At 39.6% G+C, this 24,724-nt stretch overlaps 1 protein-coding gene across 2 annotated transcripts in view; it reads left to right on the top strand.

Annotated features, from left to right (window-relative positions):
* The window catches only part of DNAH5 (dynein axonemal heavy chain 5), a 283,307-nt gene that overhangs the window by 96,541 nt on the left and 162,042 nt on the right, over positions 1-24,724 (top strand). For both annotated transcript variants that reach the window (XM_053906889.1, XM_053906888.1), the window contains exons 16-24: positions 304-475; positions 2,652-2,797; positions 8,434-8,599; positions 9,212-9,448; positions 10,762-10,952; positions 11,041-11,128; positions 17,503-17,636; positions 22,335-22,536; positions 23,088-23,323. In XM_053906889.1, coding sequence (XP_053762864.1) covers positions 304-475; positions 2,652-2,797; positions 8,434-8,599; positions 9,212-9,448; positions 10,762-10,952; positions 11,041-11,128; positions 17,503-17,636; positions 22,335-22,536; positions 23,088-23,323 — 1,572 coding nt within the window. The remainder of the gene's footprint in view (positions 1-303; positions 476-2,651; positions 2,798-8,433; positions 8,600-9,211; positions 9,449-10,761; positions 10,953-11,040; positions 11,129-17,502; positions 17,637-22,334; positions 22,537-23,087; positions 23,324-24,724) is intronic.

Genomic DNA, 24,724 nt, shown 5'->3' with positions numbered 1-24,724 from the left:
ACTGGTAACCTGGTCTAGAAAGTCACTTGACCTTAGAACTTTTCTCCCCTTTTTGGGCAGGGGAAGGGGTGAGAAACTCCTACTCTTAATTTCTCTCAGCTGTATTTCATTGGATTAGGAATTTGTATTTAGGGAGAGATTTTGCCTCTCCCATTCTTGTGTTGTTTTGGCCACTCTACCTGCCAGGCTACTGTTGGAGCCCTACAGCTGGACTTTAACTAAAAGCCATCCTTTTGGATAAGAAAAAAATGAGATAGTAGAAGTGTGATATTCATTGATCATTTGACCTCCATTTCATTGCAGATGATGCTGGCCGAATACCAGAGAGTGAAGTCAAAAATGCCTCCCATCATAGAGCAACTGATGGTCCCTCATTTGGCTAAAGTGGATGAAGCTCTCCAGCCTGGCTTGGCTGCACTGACCTGGACGTCACTGAACATTGAGACGTACTTAAAAAACACTTTTGCGAAGATCAGTAAGTCTGTCTGAATAGTTATTATTTCTCATTTTTGAAAGGCTGCGTTCTTAACGTCTATTGTGTAATTTCTTCTAGATACTGGAGTATAAATAATGAAGTGAGACCGTTATTCTTAAGCTGTTCCTTAGGGAATTTTACCAAAATACATGAACTCATTAATTTCCTGGAAATTCACTATTTAATTTTATCTCCCAGAGATTAACTGCATTTAAAAATCATACTTACTATTGGACATTCGACTTTCAATAAGATGGTCAATTTAAAGTTGGAAAACTGTGATCCAGAGATGCTGGGTGACTGCTAATGTGATATAGATGTAAGCAGTAAGGGTGAGTTTAGAACCCAGTTTCCTTGCCTCCAAAACAATATTCTTTCCAAAATACAGCTCCCTGGGAACTAAAACAGGAGGAAATAGGCTAACATTCTAGAAGGAGATATTTAATAAAAGGTATAAAAACTTCATAATAAGAGTTATCACAACCAAATTAGAACAGGCTCTACCAAGCTATACTTTAGTACTATTCTCCCTAGAGAATATTAGGATTAGAATGTTTGCATTTGGATGTCTTATTATTATGTTACCTGGGACAGGAGCTAGCTTCTAAAGAAGCTCTCCTTAGTTCTCGCATTCTGTTTTCTTTTTGCGATTTACATGAAGGATCTGAGATGGATGTCAGAAGTCCAAGATGACTCTTAGGGAGTTAAAAATCAAGGTATCAGCACAGATAGTTCCTTCTGGAGGCTTTGGGGGAGAGAATCCTTTCCAGTTTCCAGAGGTCACCTACATCCTTTGGCTCATGGTCACTCCATCTTCAAAGCCAGTAACATAGTATTCTTAAATCTCCTTCTCTCTGTTTCTCTGTTTCCATGGACTTTGACTCTCCTTCTTTCCTCTTATAAGGACTCTTATGGCTACACTGCTCCCACCTAGTGTAGATAATTCCCACCTAGATAATTTAGGACAGTTTCTACATCTCAAGATACTTAACTTGATCACATCTGCAAAGTCCCCTTTGCCATATCAGGTAGCATTTGAAGGGGATTAGGATGTGGACATCTTGGGGGATGGGGTGGCTCACAGATGTCCTCGAAGAAGCTTTATAGAATCAGAAACAGTAAAGAATTTTATTGAGCATTCATGCTTACCTAAAAGTGTTGGCTCTCTTCTAGTTGGAAATAAGCTTACCAGGCAAAACTTTTTGGTATCTTGATATTAACTTAGAAATGGTTGAAAACTTTTAAGGCCTTATTCTATAGGAAGTAAAGGTATTTATTTAAGGGAACATTTTACATCTTTGATACATCATGAGTATATGACATGGACTTGCCTGTATTCAATTTTAACTTCATTTCCTAGATGAAAACCGTATCAGAAGAAAAGAGAATTTACTCTGTGGTATCCGTTGAAAACCATATTATCCCTTAGATAGAGCTTTATTAACCATCATTCCTACTTTTGATGTAAAAGTGTTAATTTCCTCTGGAATTGACCTTTCTGTCTATGGAACTTAGTGTTCAATATTACTTCAGCACAACTTAAAAAAAATGTACCTTATGATACTAACAGTAAAAGAAAAACCGAGGGAATTGTTTCACTTCAGTAATATCTGTTGGGGCGCCTGGCTGGCTCAGTTGGTGGAGCATGTGACTCTTGATCCCGGGGTTGTGAGTTCAAGCTCCATGTTGGGTGTAGAGATTACTTAAAAACAAAATCTTAACAGAGAATTATCTGTTGAATACCTCCTGAGGAATAGGTGCAGAGCTGTGTTGAACAAGCAAGGATGACAAGGAGGAATTCTAGAAGAAGAAGAGATACATGAGTAGATGAGTAGGCAATATGGCGCACGTACAGCTAGAAGGATGCTCAGGGGTCAGTGCCAGCGCAGGAGGAGGGGGCAATTCGAATATGTGCAGAGTCACAGGAAGCCTCCTGAGGGAGATGCATTCGAGCCAGTCCTTGAAGTCTTGAGTCAGAGAGAGGCAGGTCGAGAGAGCCAGAGCCGGGAAACCAGTTCGAGGAAGGACAGTGTGAGAAAACCAAGAGAGACCCAGCGGTCCCCAGTGACCGTAATCCTGATTTCACCACGGCGGTTTGGCCGTGTACATTTTTTTTTTTTTTTTTGAAAAAAGAAAAGTGCTTCATCCTTTGTATTCACTTTTATTTTTTCCAAAGAGGACCTGGAATTGCTGCTTGACAGAGTCAACGATCTGATGGAGTTTCGCATTGATGCCATTCTGGAAGAAATGAGCAGCACGCCGCTTTGCCGGCTTCCCCAGGAGGAGCCACTTACCTGCGCCGAGTTCCTCCAGATGACAAAGGTTATTAGGAGATTGATGTTTTTATTAAAATTTTTAAAATAAAGGGCATGTTTCGAAGCATAAATTACATATTTTTCTTCTGTCTGTAACTGGTCTGTGATAGGTGTGATCAAACGCAGAGCTTTCTGGCAGTAATTTGAAAACGAAGAGGAACGTATCTAAGGAGTCACTTAGACACGAAGAGCAGATAATTTCTTTTCAGACCAGTAGGAGGGGAAATTGCCATGGGACGCATTTCTCGTTTTTTTCCATATTTTTTGAAAAATAGAGCTATTTTGTTGAAGAGCTTCCAGTATGCTAGTGCTAATTAATAAGGCGATTGTTTTAAGTAGCTTCAGGACAGAATTTCTTCCTTAAACATTTCTGTGGAGCACTGCTCCCCAAACAGGTGTCCGATGGCACACAGTTCCAGAGTCACTGCCCGGAAACCGGGAAAGCTGGGTCTGGGTGGAGATTGCTCAGGGTAAGGACCCTTCCCCCAGTTACCCTGGCAGCTTCTTCACTCATTAACGTATTCAAATAACAGCTTTCAGAAGATCTCCTGGGAGAGCCTTTGTAACTTGCTTTGACCCATTATTTCTTACACTTTTTTTTTTTTTTTCCAAATGGAACACTTTCTTCCTTATACCAGGATTAAGATCCTGCAAACGGTGTTCCATGAATTGGCCCTTTGGAAATGTCACTTTGGCATCACTGCAGTGTTCTCGATGGGCATCCTGATGATAAGAATTCATCAGTGATGATTTTGATATGGTGTGTCAGGAGTCCTCAAGACCACCCCCACTAGAAGGATGATTTATAAGAATGGCCGATTAAGGGATGTCTGAACGGCTCAGTTGGTTGAGTGTCAGACTTCGGCTCGGGTCATGATCTCACAGTTCATGGGTTTGAGCCCTCCATCGGGCTCGCTGCCGTCAGCACGGAGCGCACAGAGCACACTTGAGATCCTCTGTCCCCTGCTCTCTCTCTCTGCCCCTCCCCACTCTCTCTCTGTCTCTCTCAAAATAAATAAACTTAAAAAAACAAAAAAGAATGGAAGATTGGTAAGAACGACTCCCGGAAGTCAGCACCTACTTGCACTAAAGACTGAGACTTACTAGAGTGATGTAGTAAAGACACCCAGGCCATAGGGAAACGAGGTGGTGGGGGGTTGGAGGAATGCATGTGTGCATTCCTTATGCTCTCTCACTCTCATGAGGGGCCACACAGAGCTTACTCTCTCTCTAGCAACAAAAATGCAGCAACATGTTTGCAACATTTCTGCTCAGGGAAGTCCATGAGAAACTCAGTGCCCAAGCTTTTTATTGGGTGTGGTCACATAGGCACCGTCTGCCTAGCATGGACCAAAATCCCAGGTATCCAGAAGGAAAACAGGTATGCAGCATAAACCACACTGTTTGCACAGGCTGTGTAGGCACAGTGAGCCAGTCTTACCAGCTGGGGAGCCGTGGGAACCTTCCCCAAATCCAGGCCCCCAGACACCAGCCAAAGACCAACGTCCCAAGCAGAATAGTAGTCTCAGTCCCGTCCCGGTAACACATGTTACCTTTTCTGCATATGTGGTAATCTTCAGTTTACATTAAATTACTACTAGATAACCAAAATTAAATGTCAGCATTTTAGAAATTCCTATTTCTTCCTTCTCTCAGACGCACCCCCTGCCCGCGCGCCCCTGCTCATTTGTCATGCTCTTGCCCTCTGAGAAATCACTTAGCTTCATGGTTTTAATGTTACCCCTATTCGTAGGATTATTCTATAAAAATACATCTCTTTTAAATTTAAGCACAAGCTGTTAAAAATGGGAAAAATACTTTTTTTTTTTTTTTTTTTTTTTATCATTTAGACCATGCTTGTGACAGTTTGGGTATACGGACTGTTTTATATGCCTCTCAGTAAAGTTGTGATCCCCTGCTACACGTGCAGCAGATTTTGATTTGTTTTTTATTATCTATTTATTTATTTTTTAAAAATTTATTGAGACAGAGAGAGCACACAAGCAGGGGAGGGGCAGAAAGAGAATCCCAAGCAGACTCCACATTGTTAGTGCAGAGCCTGACACAGGGCTCGAACTCTCAAAGTGTGATTCATTATCTGAGCTGAAATCAAGGGTCAGACACTTCACCAACTGAGCCACCCAGGTGCCTCGTATTTTGATTAAACAAATAGTTTTTTAAAGTAATCTTTATACCCAACATGGGGCTCGAACTCACAACCCTGAGATCAAGAGTCGCGTGTTCCAATGACTGAGCCAGCCAGGTGCCCCTCCAGCAGATTTTGAATAGTGTTTTTCTCTCCCACTTGACGTTTTTTCAAGAACTATTTCTCATGTTGCTATGTGGCTTTTATAGCCACCTTTTTAATGATGCCTTCAGAATATTCTATTGAGTTCATGTACCTTAATTTACTTACTCATTCCCTGTTGCTGGACATTTGGGTGGTTTCCAAAGTTTTGCTATTTTGCCAAGAGCTGCAATGAATATATTTATATGTATCATGTTTTCCCCTTTAGGACTATTTCTTTCTTCAAAGCAAAATTATTGCATCAAAGAATGTGGCTTCATTTAATAGCTCTTAATATTTGTAGCCAACTTGCTTTTCAAAGGGATGGCATCAGCTTCCAATGCCATCGGCGACGTAATGGTACCAATTTCACTATCTTTCAACAGATACTGTTTTATAATAATAGTGATAAATTATAACAGAGATTTTATTATAAGTTATATAATAAAACAACACATTTATTATAAATAAAATATAATCAATTTTTTGAAATAAATAATTTGAAATTATTATAACTTATTCATTTCAGTTTAAGTAGCAGAATCATAGAACCTAATCTTAATTTGCATTTTGATTACCAAAATGAGTGATTACCAATTAAGTGAATGCTTTCTCTTGAATTTGTTTGCTTTTTTAAAAAAGTTTATTTATTTTGAGAGAGAGTGAGAGAGAGAGAACGCGTGCATGCTCACGAGCGAGGGAGGGACAGAGAGACGGGGAGAGAGAGAATCCCAAGCAGGCTCCACGCTGTCAGCGCAGAGCCCAACACACGGCTCGATTCCAAAAACTGTAAGAGCATGACCTGAGTCAAAACCAAGAGTCGGAGGCTTAACCAACTGAGCCACCCAGACGCCCCAGAATTTATTTACTTGGGGATACAGCAATGAGCAAGACAGATGAAATCCCTGCCTTCATGGAGCCCGTTTTCAAGTTCAGGATTCAGAAGAGCAAATAAACAAAAAAGCCAGTAACCCAACAAGTTAGGAGGTGATAAGCTCAGTAGAAAAAAATTAAGAGGGTAATGAAGAAAAGGAGTATCTGATAGACAGTTGTGATTTATGTTGATGGACAGGGATGACTTCTGCTATTACATTTGAGCATTGGAAATGAGGGAGAAAGCCTTGGGAATAACTTTGGGGAAGAGAATTCCAGGCAGAGGGAACAATAAGTGCCCCGAGGCAGAAACTTGTTTTGGTAGCTGGAGGAAGATGTTGCGTTAAAGTTCACGGTGTATGTTCTTATGCTGAGGGGGAAGGAGAAAGGGAATGGCTAGTAAGTATGGTGTCTGGGAAGCAGGGGAGTCTGTGATTTAGAACTCACGTTGTGTGGTTATTCTTAAACAGAAGGGGACATACCGCATTCACTGAAAAAAGATAAGGGGTTAATGATAGAGGCCAGTTTATCTTCTGAATGAGGGCGTGGGATCAGGGATTTGGGTGAGTCCCCACGTCTTGGCCTTTATTTGCTTTGTGCTGTAAAAATCAAGGTCACTAGCTGAGTATATGGAAGAGGACAGTGTAAAGATTTGAGGATACAGCTATTATGGGGCCTGGTAGAAGAATGTGACTGTAGTCCTGTAGAATGATTCTGGGTAGCATTAGGGGCCTGACTGAATTTGGGGACCACATTCCCAGTGCCAAATATGTGCGTTGCCTTGACTTGTGTATGCAAGTGGAAAGGGTTGGTTACCTGGTTCATGTGGGTTGGGCTTCTCCCGGCTGGGGCAGTGGAAGGCTGAGGGAGTGATGGAGGTAAGGATACTGATGAGAGAATGGTTGAAGTGAGAAAGCAAGTCATTAGGAAAGGGTGTGTACAGTGAAAGGATTTAGGATACAGACTCTAAAAAATATTAGTGCTCTCTCAGAAAATAAGGAGCTCATTTATATGGAATGAGATTAGCAAGTTTGGCAAATGTAGGTCCTGTGGTTATGTGTGCTTTGCTGACCAGTAATAAAAACAAACACTTCCTGAGTACTTACTTTGTGCCAGGCACTATTCTAGTATTGTACATACATTAGCTTATGGAATATTCCCAATAACATAAGGTAGGTTCTACGATAATCACCACTTAATTTTCAGATTGGGAGTCAAAGATTTCCCAGAACTAGGATCTGAACCCAGGAATTTTGGTGCTGGAGTCTCTACTTGTTACTAGATGGTACTAACTCTATCTCATCCCTTACCCAATCTCCGACCTGCCTCTTTTTCATAATTGTCTCAAGGCTAGGGATAGAGATTGGTAGTTGGGTGAAGTTGTGAGTTGGGAGTGAAGTTCTTATTTTATGCTTTATTTGATGATAAAGAAGTTTAATAGTTTATTTCAGGACACATCAGAATGTTCCTATGTAAATGGTATCAAAATGCCATGTGCCCTGCAGCAGCGGAGTGGAGGTGAAGGTCATTGGTGATGAGGAGGTAAATGAGCCGTGAAGCTGACGTTTGGAGTAGATGGTCCATGAGCACATTAGAAGAGTTTCAAGATGAGTAATGGTGGGCCTTGGGAAGGAACCAGAGACTGTGAGCAACTAACAGGGTGTATTATTGCATGGACTTATTGTCCAACTAGGTGGTAAATTGCTGACTCTCTACATCATCTGTCTCTATCTATCTATCTATCTATCTATCTATCTATCTATCATCTATCTATCTGTATCTATCACCCTACAGAGCTGATCATAGTGCCCCAATCATTATTAGTTTATGTTTGTTAAATCTCATTCTTGAGAAACGTGGAATCTCACGAGAGGGGAGTGGAATATCTGAAATTAATTAGGGGCTGACTATGGCTTGTTGTCAAAGGTGAGGAGAGAAAGAAGGCCGACTAGAGCAGATTGATGTGAAATAAAGGAAGCTTCATGGACAGAGAGGCTGATGATAAGCATTTGGAGGTATTTTCTTTACTGTTGGAGAAGTAAGTATAATTTTGGTCTACCTGAGCTGATCGAGTTGGTTTCTTATCTTTAATGCATTCTTTTACATGCCTGCCAGGATTAATGTGAGGGGTGTGGCCCTGCATTATTGGAGGCCAAAATCCAATCTAGAGGCTAAATCTATGGCATTACTACTGGTACTGATACGGTCTTAAGAGTTAGATAAACAGGGGTGCCTGGGTGGCTCAGTTGGTTTAGTGTCCAACTTCAGCTCAGATCATGATCTCATGGTTCGTGAGTTTGAGCCGACAGCTCAGAGCCTGGAGCCTACTTTGGAGTCTGTCTCCCTCTCTCTCTGCTCCTTTCCTGCTCACACTCTGTCTCTCTTTCTCAAAACACAAAAAATAAATAAACATTAGAAAAAAAAAGAACTAGATAAACAAATATGACACTGTTTTTCTTCTTCTTCTTTTTTTTTTTTGGTAGGACCTTTGTGTAAATGGTGCTCAGATACTAAATTTTAAAAGCTCATTAGTGGAGGAAGCAGTGAATGAACTAATAAATATGTTGCTGGATGTGGAAGTTCTGTCCAAAGAAGAAAGTGACAAAGTATCTAATGTAAATAGTGCTGATTCAAAAAACGAAAGTTCAGGTAAGAGATGGGGTGATGGAAGGGTCTTACTTGTCCAAGGGCATTACTGAAAACCAAAATTTCATTTGCTATATATCAGTTACTTTCACACTATTGTAAACACTCTCCCAATTTTATAAGGACATTTATAAATCTGAAGTTATGATTCTGAGCCTATTGTCATTAGTCCCATTATTTTTTTTGTGAAATTCTACAAGCATGTACCTTGTCAGTAGAGTAGGATGGATGATGGATTGGAATTCCCATTAGAGGATCTCTGTCTATCCTAAAGCAAACCTTTCATGGGGATGAGGACACTGACAGGCAGAGAAGGAAAGTGATTCCTCCGAGGCTTTATGGCTGTTGATAGAAGAGAGAGCATCAGAACCCAGGTCCCTGAGACCCCGTCTTGCTTTTTCAGCCATAGCTCAGGCCTCTCCTCCTGTTTCCTCACACTGTGGAGCAGAGAGGCCTCCAATAACCCACGTGGTGCCCCAATTTCCTCTTCCTCGCTTTCTAGGAAATCTGACGTCTAAGTATGATTAAACTTGCACGTAATTTATCGTATCTCTTCAATTGCGATAGATGGTTCTCTTTCTTTCCATCTCCCTCCATCTTCTCATCTTGTAACAGCAAAGAGAGAAGGAAATTCCGACACCTTGACGTCATCCCTCAAGGCCCCGGCAGGCCTCTTGCCTTTGGCGACAATCCTGAGAAAGAAGAAGGAGACTGAGATATTAGAAGAGGAAGCCTGCGGGTTACTCTCCCATTTTAACCATCTAAACACGGATGCGCTTCTGAAAGTTACAAGAAACGCGCTGGAGGCCATCCGCAAGCGCATTCATTCCTGCAACATGGCGAACTTTCGGGGTAATAATTCTGCACAGTTTGCCTACTGGCGGGTTGCTGCTTGAGTGGCGGGTTGCATGCCTACTGGCATGGTTGCTGATTGTGTGTGTGTATATTCCTGCTATTTGTAAATAATTAAAAAAATCCACCATTTACTAACAGCCTCCATGTAAGTTTATACTTTATGAACTTTGATTATGCCAATAATTCTGTGAAGTAGGTCTTACTAATCCATACTTTCCAAAACAGAAAATGTTTTTACTATTTTTGGGTCAATTTGCTACTTTCCAGCTAGTTTGCTCATTCTTAATACAATCATCCTGTCCTCAGCACAATTCAGAAACACATGTTGTATTCCCAGATGAGCCACAAAAATCCATCAAATCTAGAGACATTCTGCAATTACATTTTACATTAAAAATTAAAATAAAATATTAATTAGAATAGAAAAATAATAGGGCAGTAAACCCTTTTTATTTATTTTGAATATTGGCATTTAAGGGGAAGCGTCTTTAATAATTAAAAGTAGATGAGTAAAAGTGGATACATTGAAGGGATTTTTTGATTGGTAGCATGGTTTATTATGCTTTATTTCACTTTGGAAGGGAAGATAATCCTTTTATTTAACACCAGGGTATTATTAGAACTTATCAAGCGTTGGTTGATATGCTGAATATTAAATCACATGTGTTTCCAACTGTATATATTGCAGGTATTTCCAACTATATAAAGCTACAGACACACATGCACACACACACCCCCACATTTATATATCTATGCTATACTGGTACTTATACCTACATGCAACTTTAAAAGCCCCTTAGTTATAAATGGTGAGTTACACCTTATTTCTTCTCCACTCTTTCACTGCTCCCAGTTTGGATTATACACACTGTGGTAGAAAGGTGTTTTATTTGAAATTTTCCCAACTGGTTATGTGCTCTGACTTTGCCTTATTCTGATAGTTATTCTTGTTCTTCATGCCTTGCTTCCTTATACTACATTTAACATTTAATTTGGTGGCATGGTGGTATGTGAACAGCATCCCTCTCAGTATTTTGGATAACAGTTTACATATTTAAGCCTGATCCCACATAGTGGGTGTCCGTTATGGAGGGGGCACCAGTGGCTTGCATCAGAAAATGCGTCGGTCCCACTGAACTGTTGTTATGTTGGATAAAACGAGTTAGTTTTCATTCATCTACCAAATATTTGTCTGATTGTATGTATCTATTATGTATTGTTCTAGGTGCTTTAATTTTTCTAGCTTAAAATGAAATAAGACCCATTTTAAATAAAAAATAGTAAGGCTTCCCTCTTTTGTGTTAACTCAGACAGTAACAGTACATCGAAGAGGAAGCAGAACAGTCTGCCCATTTTCCGGGCGGGCATCACTCTGGCCATTCCCAACATTGCCATGGCCCCTGCCCTGGAAGACATACAGCAGACACTGAACAAAGCTGTGGAGTGCATCGTCAATGTCACCAAGGGCATTAGACAGTGGAGCAGCGAGCTGTTGTCTAAGGTGGGTGTGGATGAAGGAATCATTTCTTATGGAAGATTCTTCTGTTATTGGATGGGGCTGAGCTGAAGAATATCCTTTCACTTTGTAGAAAAAGATGCAGGAAAGAACAACGGCTGCTTTGCAGAATAATGAAGACAGTGATTCTGATGCTGAAATTGGGGAAAATGAACCTCAAGGTAAATGTTCCTTTAGTCCTTTTTAACCAGTCATTGAAAACCAACATTGATGGAGCTAAAATGTATTTTCCCTCCGTGCAATTCTTAAATCAGTGTTGATTGGAATATAAATCTATGAGCCAGTTTTAAGTTAATATAATATGAAGATCCATGTATTTTAATATAGCCATTATAAATGGTATATATTTAGTGTATACATCACAGATATGGCTGCCTCACTGATTTCTGGTCCCTGGTAATGAAAAGAACAGGGGGACAAGGAAGACTTTAGTCTCACAGTTTAAAGAGAAACTTGCCATCATTGCAATGAATATTTTCTGACATTTAAGAGATAGTTTGTATTTTAACCCAGTATGTGTCCTGTTGTGCTAATGTGTTGTGATTTTTGGCGTATGTCTCATGGTTTTCATTTATAGTCTGTAAAATTAGAGAACATATGATATCCAGTTGCTAACGATATTAAATGTTGTCTTTAGTCCTGCAAACTCTTTCTACAGCAACCCTGCAAAAGGGAGATGCCATGTAATTTTCAATTATTATTTATATTCCTGCATGGTAAATCAGCTAACCATCACAAGAAACCGAAACACGTACCTCTTTGAGATAGTCTGTCACTGAGAAAGAGAAAGATAGCTCAGAACAATGTTGTCCACAACTTACAATAGTATTTATTGAAGCTAAAAAAAAAAAGCGTATGTTATTGTGTTAATTTCAATTTTTATATTATTTGGAAACATTGCTTTACTTCCTAAAATAGTCTAAAATAGAGAATTTTCTAAACTCAGAATATGCTCAGTCATGAATTATGTCTAAAATGGAGAAGAAAAAATGTTTAATGAAAAGTTGCCTGTATGTGTTTGTCATGACAAACGAATTAAAAAAATAAGCTGCATTAGAAAAAAATAACAGCTTTGAGATATAACTTACATAAAATGTGTCCTTTATTTATTTAAGAATTTATTCTTTTAACGTGTACAATTTGGTGGTTTTAGTATATTCACAGAGTTGTATGCCCATCACCCACTATTTAATTTTAGATCATTTTTATCACTCCCCATCCCCCTCCTCCCAGCCCCTGGGAATCACCGACCTACTTTGTCTTTATGGATTTGCTTGCTCTGGACATTAGATATAAATGGAATCATACTGTACATGGTCTTTTGTGACTTCCTTTATTTAGCATAACACTTTCTTTTTCTTAAAAAAATTTTTTTAATGTTTATTTATTATTTTGAGAGAGAGGAAAGACAGAGCAAAAGCAGGGGGGATGAACAGAGAGAGAGGGAGACACAGAATCTGAAGCAGGCTCCAGGCAGGCTCCGAGCTGTCAGCACAGAGCCCGATGTGGGGCTCGAACCCACAAACCATGAGATCATGACCTGAGCCGAAGTCAGACACTTAACTGACTGAGCCACCCCGGCGCCCCTCGCATGGTATTTTCAAGGTTCATGTGGTAGCAAAATGTCAGTACTTCATTTCTTTTTATTGCTGAGTCATATTCCATTGTATGGACATGCCACATTTTCCTGATGCATCCGTTAGTTGAGCATTTGGGTTATCTCTGCTTTTGGACACTTATGCCTAATACTGCTATGAACATCTGCGTAAAGTTTTTGTACAGACATGTTTCGTTTTCATTTCCGTTGGGTCTGTACCGAGGAGTGGCATGGCTGAGTCCGCAGGGTAACTTTATGCGTAACATTCTGAGGACGTGCCAAACTGTCTTCCAGAGCAGTCGTGCCATTTTCCACCCCCACCAGCGGTGTGTCAGGCTTCCGCAAATGCCCCCTGCACCCTCACCGGCCCTTGTCTGCTTTGGTTGTAGCCATTCTCACAGGGGTAAAGTGGCACCTCAGTGGGGGTTAGATTTGCCCTCCCCTAATGACTAATGATGTTGAGCATCTTATGTGTTTTTTTACCATTTGTATATCTTGTTTGGAGAAATGTCTATTCAGATTTTTTGCCCATGTTTTAAAATATTGGATTATTGGTCTTTTTATTGGTGAGCTGTAACAGTTATTTACCTCAATACGATATCAGATAATTTGCAAATATTTTCTCCATTCTGTGGGTTGTCTTTCACTTTCTTAATGGTATCTTTGAAAGCATAGATGTTTTAATTTTGATTAAGTCCAATTTAGCTGCTTTTTTTTTTTTTTTTGGTGCTTTTGATTTTATACTTAAAAAAGGGTTGTGGGGGGGTGTGGTGCCTGGGTGGCTCAGTCTGTTAAGCATCCAATGCCCTGTTTGGGGCTCCCCGCTGACAGAGGTTGGGATTCTCTCTCTCCCTCTCTCTCTCTGCCCCTCCCTCACTCGTACTCTCTCTCTCTCTCTCTCAAAATAAATAAACTTAAGAGAAAAAAAGAAACAGGGGCTCCTAGTTGGCTCAGTCAGTGAAGCCTCCTACTTTAGCTCAGGTCATGATCTTGCAGTCTGTGGACTCGAGCCCCACGTTGGGCTCTGTGCTGACAGCTCAGAGCCTGGAGCCTGCTTCAGATTCTATGTCTCCCTCTCTCTCTGCACCTCCTCTGCTTACACTCTCACTCTCTCTCAAAAATAAATAAAAACATTAAAAAAAAAAAAAAAAAAGAAGAAGCAGTTGTGGGGCACCTGCCTGGTTCAGTTGGTGGAGCATGTGATTCTTGATCTCCGGGGTAATGAGTTTGAGCCCCATGTTGGGTACAGAGATTGGTTAAAAATAAAATCTTAAAAAAAAAAGAAAAAAAGAAACTGTTGCTTCACCTAAGGTCATGAAGGTTTACTGCTATTTTTTTTATTTTTTTAACATATTTTATAGTTTTAACTGTTATATTTCGGCCTGTGATCCATTTTGAGTGAAATAGGATTTCAAATTCATTTTTTGCCTGTGGATATTCACTTGTGACAGTACCATTTATTGAAAAGACTGTTTTTTCCCAGCTGCATTTTCTTGGGACCTTTGTTAAGAATCGATTAACCATAAATGTAAAAGTAAGCATTTATTTTTGCACCCTTGGTTTTATTTCATTGATCTTCTGCACCACCCTGTCTTGATTACTGTAGCTTTGAAGTAAGTTTTGAAGTTGGAAAATGAATCTTCCAACATTTTCCTTTTTCAAGGTTGTTGATGACTATTCTGGGTCCCTAGTATTTCCATATGAAGTTTAGAATCAGCTTGTGAATTTCTACAGAAAAAGGCAGCTGTGATTTTTATAGGCATTGTGCTGAATTACAGAGTATTGAAATGAAATTTGAAAGGATTCAAATAATGCAAAGTACATTCTCCCACTGTATTGTAAAAATCAGTTACAGGAGATTTGGGAAATTCCCAAATACATAAAAATTAAATAACACACTCTGAAATAACCAATGAGCCAAAGAAGAAATCACAAAGGAAACTGGGAAGTACTTTTAGGATGAAAGCAAAGGAAAACACAAAATACCAGAACTTATGAAATGTAGTTATAATAGCATTTGGAAGGAAATTTATAATCTTAAACATGGATATTAAAAAAGAAATACCTTAAATCCATAACCTAGTCTTCTGTCTTAACAAAACTCTTTTCAAGGTCACTATTTTTTTCTTCTAGAGACTGTCATCTGTTGAGCCCCTCTTGTGAATTTTCATTTCATTTATGTTCTCCTCAATCTCAGAATTTGCATTCAACTCTTTTGTATTTCTATTTCATTATTGCTATTCTTTATTTTGTGAGACATGATTCTCACACTTTCTTTTTTTTTAAAGTTTATTTATTTATTTTGAGAGAGAGAGAGAGAGAAGCAGAGAGAGAGAGAGAGAGAGAGAGAATTCCAAGCAGGCTCCACCCTGTCAATGCAGAGCCCAATGTGGGACTCAAGCTCAGGAACCGTTCGTAAGATCATGACCTGAGTCGAAGTCAAGAATTGAAGGCTTAACTGACTGAGCCACCCAGGTGCCCCTTCTTTAATTCTTTAGTTAGGGTTTTCTATCATTCCCTGAACACATTTATAACAGCTGATATACACATTTTTGTCTAGTAATTCCAGTAGTTGGGTTTTCTCATATAGAGTTCCTATTCACTGCTGTTGTTCCTGTGTGTGGGGACTGCTATTTTGTATCTTTGCATGGCTGACCATTCTTACTTTTGTTAAAAACTTGATATTTTAAAGAATAGAATGTGGCACCTTTGAAAATCTGGCTGTCTTGTCCCCAGTCTGTTGTTGTTGTCACTGTTTGTTTCTTTATTGACTTTATGGACTCTCCTGGACTAATTCTGTAGAATTTGCCTTTCCTGTGGTGTGCACAGCTGGAGTTTCTGGTTAGTTTCATGGTCAGCTAACGATTGCCTAGAGATTTCCTTAATCCTCTGAACCAGTAAGTCCTACACCCTTCGCCTAGGGGATGGTATGTTGGCTGGAGCACCTGATGGCTCAGGAAGTTTTCAGGACTGCCTTAGCCTTTATTTACTGATTGTGCGAGGCCCTGAGTTCAAAGTAAAAGATCAGGGCATTTTAGGTCTTTCCTGGGCATGTGCACAGCTCTGTACATATGCATGACTTTTAGAGCCCCAGGGGATCACGACTTTACAACACCCTCTGTGGATATCTATCTCATTCCTCAGATCTTTGATTTTTTTGGCCAACCTCTTGTTTATCTCAACGAGTACCATTGTCTCAGGCGTCTGTGAAGTTAATTGTTACTGCTTGTTTTTTTTCTAATAAATGCTTTGGTGATAGGGTTTTTGTTTGTTTGTTTTTGTTTTTTGTTTTTTACTCAGTGAATTCTGAGTCAAGTCAAATAAAGATAAACTCTGGATGGGGCTTTTCTAGAGAACATCACGATGAGTCATATAGTCACAATTCTCTGGGGCTTCTTGAGGGGCTCCAAAGCCAGTCTGGCTCCTGGGTGATGCTAAGCTGTGGCTGTGTTTCTCAAGGCAAACACATTGCCAAGGAGGGGGAAGTGGACCTAGGGAAGTTAAAACACCTCGAAATTCACTATGGTTGCCAAGATTTTAGCATTTTTTCTTTTTTTATAATTAAAAAATTTTTAAATATTTATTTTTGAGAGAGAGGCAGAGCATAGTGGGGGAGGGGCAGAGAGAGAGGGAGACAGAGTATCTGAAGTAGGCTCCAGGCTCTGAGCTGTCAGCACAGAGCCCGACCTGGGGCTTGAACTCACAGACTGCGAGATCATGACCTGAGCTGAAGTTGGATGCTCAACTGACTGAGCCACTCAGGTGCCCCTTAGCATTTCTTCTTAAATAAAGAAACACTACTTGGATTCTTGCAAGCTTTGGGTAATGTCCAGAGTCCTGAAAAATTGATATTGACAAGTTTTCAATTGCTTTTTACAAAGAAGCAGATTGTCAGAGGTCCTTACTTTATAGAAATTTCTTCCTTATAGAAATCCCTTCGTCTTTTTATTTTATTTATTTTCAAAAAAATTTAGAAAAAAAATTTTTTTTTTAACGTTTATTTATTTTTGAGATGGAGAGGACAGAGCATGAACGGGGGAGGGTCAGAGAGAGGGAGACACAGAATCTGAAACAGGCTCCAGGCTCTGAGCTGTCAGCACAGAGCCCGACGCGGGGCTCGAACTCACGGACCGTGAAATCATGACCTGAGCCGAAGTCGGCCGCTTAACCGACTGAGCCACCCAGGCGCCCCTCAAAAATTTTTTAATTAAAAAAATTTTTTTATTTAATTTTTTTAATTTAATTTTTTATTTTTTAAAATTTACATCCAAATTAGTTAGCATATAGTGCAACAGTGATTTCAGGAGTAGATTCCTTAGTGCCCCTTACCCATTTAGCCCATCCCCCCTCCCCCAAACTCTCCAGCAACCCTCAGTTTGTTCTCCATATTTATGAGTCTCTTCTGTTTTGTCCCCCTCCCTGTTTTCATATTCTTTTTGATTCCCTTCCCTTATGTTCATCTGTTTTGTCTCTTAAAGTCCTCATATGAGTGAAGTCATATGATTTTTGTCTTTCTCTGACTAATTTCACTTAGCATAATACCCTCCAGTTCCATCCACATAGTTGCAAATGGCAAGATTTCATTCTTTTTGATTGCCAAGTAATACTCCATTGAATATATATACCACATCTTCTTTATCCATTCATCCATCGATGGACATTTGGGCTCTTTTCATACTTTGGCTATTGTTGATAGTGCTGCTGTAAACATGGGGGTGCGTGTGTCCTTCGAAACAGCACACCTGTATCCCGTGGATAAATGCCCAGTAGTGCAATTGCTGGGTCGTCGGGTAGTTCTATTTTTAGTTTTGTGAGGAACCTCCATACTGTCTTCCAGAGTGGCTGCACCAGCTTTCATTTCTACCCCTTCATCTTTTTAAAGCATGTTCCCTATGCTGTTGATATAAATTTCTCTCTCTCTCTCTTTTTTTGGTTTAGATACCTTTGAAATAGCATCTGTAAACTTACCCATTCCTGTGCAAACCAGGAACTATTATAAGAATGTGTCTGATAACAAAGAGATTGTGAAATTAGTCTCTGTGCTTAGCACAATCATCAACTCCACTAAAAAGGTATGTCAAAAGGATTTGTCACCAGAACCCTTTGCTTTACAATATGTACTTGTGTGAATGTCGCAAGCTTGTGTCCTACACGTAGCCTGGGTCTCACCCACGGTGCCTTTGGTGAGGAGCTGTGGGATCTTGGATGTGCTCAGCAAATGTTCATTTACCTAAAACTTTTTCTTTCTAGGTTGCGAGGTGAAAAAGGACCATTATTCCTATGTTTTATGTTGTGTTCTGTTTAATGCTTTAAGTCTATGTATTTACTGATTTAATACAAATAAACCTAACTGTTAAAAAATTTTAAGGGGTGCCGGGTGGCTCAGTCAGTTAAGTGTCTGATTCTTGGTTTCGGCTCAGGTCGTGATCTCACAGTTCGTGGCTTCGAGCCCCACATCGGGCTCTGCAGCTGACAGCGTGGAGGCTGCTTGGCGTTCTCTTTCTCTCCCTCTCTCTCTGGCCCTCCCGCACTTTCACTGTCTCTCTCAAAATAAGTATACAAACTTAAAAAATTCAAACCACAAGTGAGTACTAGTCAGTACTGACTAGTATCATCTGAAGCAGAATAAGGCTTAGACTTAATTTTTCATTTTTGTGTAGTCAGGTAAATCTCATAAACTATCAGATGAAAACGTATGTGTATTACCACACGGAGACGAGGTCATAGGGAAAATAAAGCAAATAGGTGTTATCAAGTCAAACTTGTACTCGAAAGGGGTGTACATTAGGATTAAGTTTTCTTCCAACCTGTTCCTCTCTCAGCTCCCCCCTTTCTGTTCAGGCAAGCCTGTTTTTGTCAAAAGGATTCAGAACCCTGAAGTCAGCTTCTACTTACGCACAATTTATATTCACACTGCCGCCAATACCTGTTGACTCTTTAAAAATGTCTCTCCGTGTTGAGGGAATAGTTGTCACTCAGCAAATACATCTTTTCTATTACTCGGTTCTGATAGAATGAGCTTCATTTGTTTGAAAACATTTTGAGAGCTGCCATTGCTGTAACCATGTGAAGAAACATTATTAAGTTTAATTTTAATGTGTTCCTGAGGGAACTGGAAGCTTTTGCATTTATGCATTTTCAATATTCCTTTCTTAAGATATTGAAGGTCCTATATTTAATTTCGCCTTAGGGACAGTGTTCACGTAATTCAATTTAACAAATATTTATCTAGTGCTTAGTTTATCAAGCTCTGTATGCATGATAAAGGTAAGTATTTTATGGTGATGATAAACATTCAGATATATTTCCAAATGTTGCAGTAATCATGGAACATACAATGAAATAAATCAATAATGAAGCTCATTACTTTCTCTGAATATAAGCAGCCACTATTATGAAAATCTAAGGGTAAGCATAGTCGTTGAAATTAGCATACTGCTGGCAACAAAATGCTTATCTCCGTGTTATTTCTGTCGCATTTGCTTTTATATTACATGAAGGAAGTGTGCAAATCTTAGGCACTTAGAATAACTTGGACTTTTTCCAGACGGACGAGATGGACATAGTGTTTCTGGAAGAATAAATACACATTTCGTCATCATACTAGACATGATCAGCTCTCTATAGCCAAAGACCCTTCTGGGTGATTCTGGCTCAACTATGGAAAATCCTATGATCCCAGCCCCTTTCTTCTTGCCATCGCTGACTGGATCAGATTGTAAACCTGACCTACATTCAGCAGATCCGTAGGCTAGCCACCAACTTACAACGTTGCCTGGCTTGGAAAGATGAGCTGGACCAAACAATTTAAATAACCTTGGCAATAAAAATAGCTTCAGCTCTACACCCGCAGTTTGTGCAATTTTTCCTTTAAGCCCTAGGTTACCTCCACTTTATTTATTTATTTATTTATTTTTATTAAATATATTTTTTTATTTTTTTTTAACGTTTTTTTTTTTAAATTTATTTTTGAGACAGAGAGAGACAGAGCATGAACAGGGGAGAGTCAGAGAGAGAGGGAGACACAGAATCTGAAACAGGCTCCAGGCTCTGAGCTGTCAGCACAGAGCCCGACGCGGGCTCTAACTCACGGACCGTGAGATCATGACCTGAGCTGAAGTCGGACGCTTAACCGACAAGCCACCCAGACGCCCCGGTTACCTCCACTTTAAAAACTTCCAACTTAATAAAGAGTGACACCGTCAGAAAAGATAAATGAGAGTCTCAACGTATTTAGGGTATGTTCTTAATATTATAAAGTCTAGGATGTTCAAAGAGCTCAGGATTCTGGAATTTCTACCCATATTTTGGCATCTTTGGTAATCTGTAATTCATGCTCCACATCATCCTACACTTGTGAATGTCTACATACTGTTGCAATTCATCCTGGGTGTGCATGTCAACATCTCAGTCCATGCAAGGGGGTCACTTTGGCTGGGATAAGTAGTGGCGGGCTTAGCTTTCCAATTTTAATTGAAGTCTGGGACGTCTCAACGGCTATCACACCCGAGGCGTGTGGGACACTTTCGCTGCATTTGGGGATTGGAGTGAAGCCATTTGGTTTAGTGCAGGTTGGTAAGCTTTACTTAAGTGACTGGGCCATTTAGAATGCTGTTGGCATGCTATATTTTTTCAAATAATGGCATTTTAAATTCTATCCCAGTTAAAACATTTTTTTCTCACGCAGATGTATCTCTGAAATTATAATATAAGCCAATAGAAAAAGTTGATTCCCAAGAGGTAGACGCATAAGAAATGAGGAGCCAAATCTTTAATTATTTATAGGTGATATGATTATCTATTATATAAATCCAAGAGGCTGATCTAAAAAAAAAATATGGCCCAATGAGAGTCAGGTTAGAGTTCATTGAAAGGTAATTATAGGCATTTCTGCTGTAATACAATAAACATTCCTGAAAACACTGTTTTGCAAAGTTGCACATCAAATATAATACGGATTATGAGAAAAACAGAATTGAGGCAGACACACAAAACCTAGGAAAGTTTGTAACCGAGTAGTTACAAAAACAGGGGCAATCATAGTAAAATTTTAACCCATTTAAAAATGGTATCGTAAATAAAGAGCTTTACTATTAAAAGGTGACAGAACTTGGTAAAAGGTGGGTGTGAGAAACAGTTGAAACAAGGATAAGATGTCCAAAGATCAGGCTGAACTGTGCAGAGAACAGCCTCAACACAAAGCGGGACCAAACTGGCCCCAAAGGAAAAAGTGCTGGAAGGGGCGTGCACACAGAATTGCGCCCCTCCGCGGCCGGCTGCTTTAGCTGGTACAGAACAGCATGCTGGGAAAAATAGCATTTGATAATGTCACCTCCCCATTTTGTTGACATCATTCTCTAGTTACCAAACATGAATGAGCCAGTTCATCTTACAGAAGCACACTTTGTAGCGAACAGGACTGTTGATTAAAAAATCAATTTTTTAAGCTTCTATGCCATCCATAGCCAGTTGTAAAAATAGTGGAAAAGAGATCCTGTTTACAATAATCACATCGCTGAAAAATACCTAGGAATATGCACAATAAAGAGTGTGTGGAGTCTCTATGAAGATTCCCATAACACTTAACATGTAATTAAAAAAAAAAATTGGAAGATTTGGAAACACATACTGTGTTCCTGGATGGGAAGATTTAATTTTAATATTGTACAGACGTCACTTCTAATCCAATGAGTTTATACATTTTACGTGGTTTCATGCAATCTGCCAGGTGGGGTTTGATACAGGATGTATTCTGTTTGCCCCTCCAGATCTTATCTCCATTCTCTGACCTTATGGAACAAATTAATAGTTTTCCATTGAGGCTTCCAATAGATTTTACCAACGACAGAGTCGTGGCAGAGGTCTGGGGCTGGGGGCGGGGGGTGTGGGACAGGGGAAAGAGAGTGACCTTAGCATAATTTTTTCCATAGCACCCCTGTTGTGGCATGATTTTGAACTGTGGGTTTTTAAAAAATTTTTTTAATTTAGTTTTGAGAGAGAGAGAGAGAGAGAGAGCATGAGCAGGGGTAGGCAGAGAGAGAAGGAGACACAGAATCTGAAGCAGGCTCCAGGCTCTGAGCTGTCAGCACAGAGCCCCACACAAGGCTCTCTGACTTACGAACCGTGAGATCATGACCTGAGCCAAAGTCGGACACTTAACCGACTGAGCTACCCAGGCGCCCCTGAACTGTGGTTTTTGAATGAAGACCCAATTCCAATCAAGAGGGTCTTGTCCACAAAAGTCTTCATGGACTCTCTTTTTCTAGTTTCTAGAAATTGTCCCCTTCTCCTTTTGGCTAGGAAGGCTAACAATTTCATTGTTACTACTCCTGAGTTACTATGCCCATATTGTATCTAGTACCAATCCTATGGCATTTTTAAATAATTAAACAGCTCACTAATTAAACATTTTATTTTATTTTATTATTTTATTTTATTTTATTTTATTTTATTTTATTTTATATTTACTTTGAGAGAGAGAGGGGAAGAGCGAGCAGGGAGGTGCAGAGAGAGAGGTAGAGAGAATCTCAAGCAGGCTCTGCACTGCCATCACAGAGCCCAACGCGGGACTTGAACTCATGAACCGTGAGATCATGACCTGAGCTGAAATCAAGAGGCGGACGCTTAACTGACTGAGCCACCCAGGTGCCTCACTAATTAAACATTTAATAAATCCATGGGAACCACCAGCAGTTGAGCAACATTCACTTATACCGTGATGCCATTTCCACATCTTCCCTCTGAACACAAATCTGTTATTTGTATTCTAGGAAGTTATTACATCTATGGATTGCTTCAAGCGCTACAATCATATTTGGCAAAAAGAGAAGGAAGAAACAATTATGATGGTTATTACAAAAAACCCCTTGCTTTCTGAATTTGAATCTCAGATTGTCTATTTTCAAAAGCTGGAGCAGGAAATTAATGCCGAGCCGGAGTACATCTGTGTGGGCGCCATTGCTCTATACACAGGTTGGTTCGTTTTCTTTCATACAGTCATCAAAATTCAACTGTATTGTTCTGTCTCTTTACCTAGATTAGTATGCCAGAGAGTTCTAGCTGTCTTAAAGTTTTTATGGGCTTCAAGTTTTCAGACCAATTTGTAGATTTGTTTTTAATTCCCTTCTGCATAATTATATATCCTGGACTATTTTGAACACTTTGCTGCTAAACCTTGAAAATAAATGCTATTTCAGAGAAAGAGAATGAGTGTGTTGTATTTGCAATTAAAATGTACCCTTCCTTTAATAAATAATTGTAAACATTTGAGGCTAATCTTCAATGGTTTTGATATGTACTTTTTAAAGCATTTTTGAAATATGTTTCGCATTGTTGTAAGACCAGCTTTATAAAATAAATGAATAAATGATGAGTAGGAAATCTAACTTTTTCCAGTTTAATTTTTTTTATGCACCACAAAGCTGTAAGTTGCAAAGTGTTTATTATTGGTGAACAGCAGTGCTCTGTTTTTTCATACTGGTTCAAGTTTTTCAAACTGAACTGTGGACATTTGGGTTTTACAGATGACTTGAAGTTCACTCTGACTGCTGAGACAAAGGCCTGGATGGTTGTCATCGGTCGTCACTGTAACAAAAAGTACAGGCGTGAGATGGAAAACATTTTTACACTTGTTGAAGAATTCAATAAAAAACTGAATCGTCAGATTAAAGACCTAGATGATATTCGGATTGCTATGGCAGCACTGAAAGAAATCCGGGAGCAGCAAATCTCCATTGACTTTCAAGTAGGACCTATTGAGGTAACTGATAATCATTTGTTCATTATGGGAATAGCTCATCATGTTGAGTGATATTAGCTGAAGTATTGACTAGCTGTGGACTGTAGGGATGGTGGTTACAGATGGATGCTTAACCTAAGAATAATTTCAGTAATGATGATACCTTAATGATGGTACCTTCTATGGGCCAGTTCTAGACCTTTGCATGGCATCTAAAGTCCCTAACTGCAGAGCCTGAGATGAGGATTTCTGTACAAGTGATCTACTGATAAGTGCTCATAGGAGAAGGGAGTGTGAGGGAAATAGGAATGATGAGGTCAGATCGGGGGTGGGGGAGCTAAGGGAGGGTGTGAGCTTAGCTGTAGACAGATTTCCCACGGGGTGCTCTGGAGCACGAATTCCACACAGTTGCTCCCACTTTGAGGTAAGGGAGACTGCCTTTGTACCCCTGAGACAGTTGGTTATTGACCATCATCTCCCCAAGAGGAGACTCCCATTTAGCTGAGGACAGTTTTCCAAGGAAGGAGGCAGCTGCCATTGCCCCAGACAGTACTCCTAGCAGTCAGGATGGGAATACCAGCTGGAAAACAGAACCTGGATGCAACTGTAGGGGAGGAAAAATTCTTCCTCCACCCTTCAAGATTCTCCAGCTGGTTTAAAACTTAAACTGACATGAGACCTACTAATAGGAGTAAAACCAGAGTTTTACTATGTGCACACAGAGGCCCAATAATGAAATTGAGACCTAAAGAAATGACCAAGGCAGGCCATTTTTATGCTTTTCAGACAAAGAGACAATAAATCCGTGAGGAATTGACAGGATAAAGAAAACTGAACTTTGGGAGCTTCAATTAGTAAGGAATTCTGAATAAGTTTTGGGCTGTGGTAGTAAATTAGTAAAAAGAAACAAGGGTTGTTATATAGCCTTCTCAGCTCTAAATGTCCTATCCCTGGTGATAAGGATGTTTCTTTACCTCCTGGTTCTGAGAGGCTGCCTTTCACACAGGAGATTTATTTCCTGGTTTCTGGAGAAAAAGTCGGGCAGCGTGTCAGAGAGTTCTTTTTGAATTGGCTATTTCTTAAGTGACTTTTATTCAAAATAATGTGGCAAAGTGGCACATTTTGGTCCCTATAGGTACTAACAGTGTCCATTCATGTGTTAATTCTGTATTAACACATTTAATCCTTACTCAACACCTCGTTTAACATAAGGAAACCAAGGGTCAAAGAAATTATTCAGCTTGATTAGTGTTACACATTTCTTTTATAATTATGCTGTATCATATTTTCTCTCCTGTATGAAATTGTTTGCTCAGGAATGGATCACTGTATTATTCTTTTGAATGAAACCAGTATGATTATAGCATTAAAATGATTCCAGAAAAAAAAATGCCATTTTAGCACTTCATAACTTAAATGTCT

Source organism: Panthera pardus, unplaced genomic scaffold (genome assembly GCF_024362965.1).
Source record: "Panthera pardus isolate Hobbes unplaced genomic scaffold, ASM2436296v1 HiC_scaffold_2, whole genome shotgun sequence".
Lineage (NCBI taxonomy): Eukaryota > Metazoa > Chordata > Mammalia > Carnivora > Felidae > Panthera > Panthera pardus.
The sequence above is the reverse complement of the archived record's forward strand: the minus strand, read 5'-3'. Positions and strand labels throughout refer to the sequence as shown.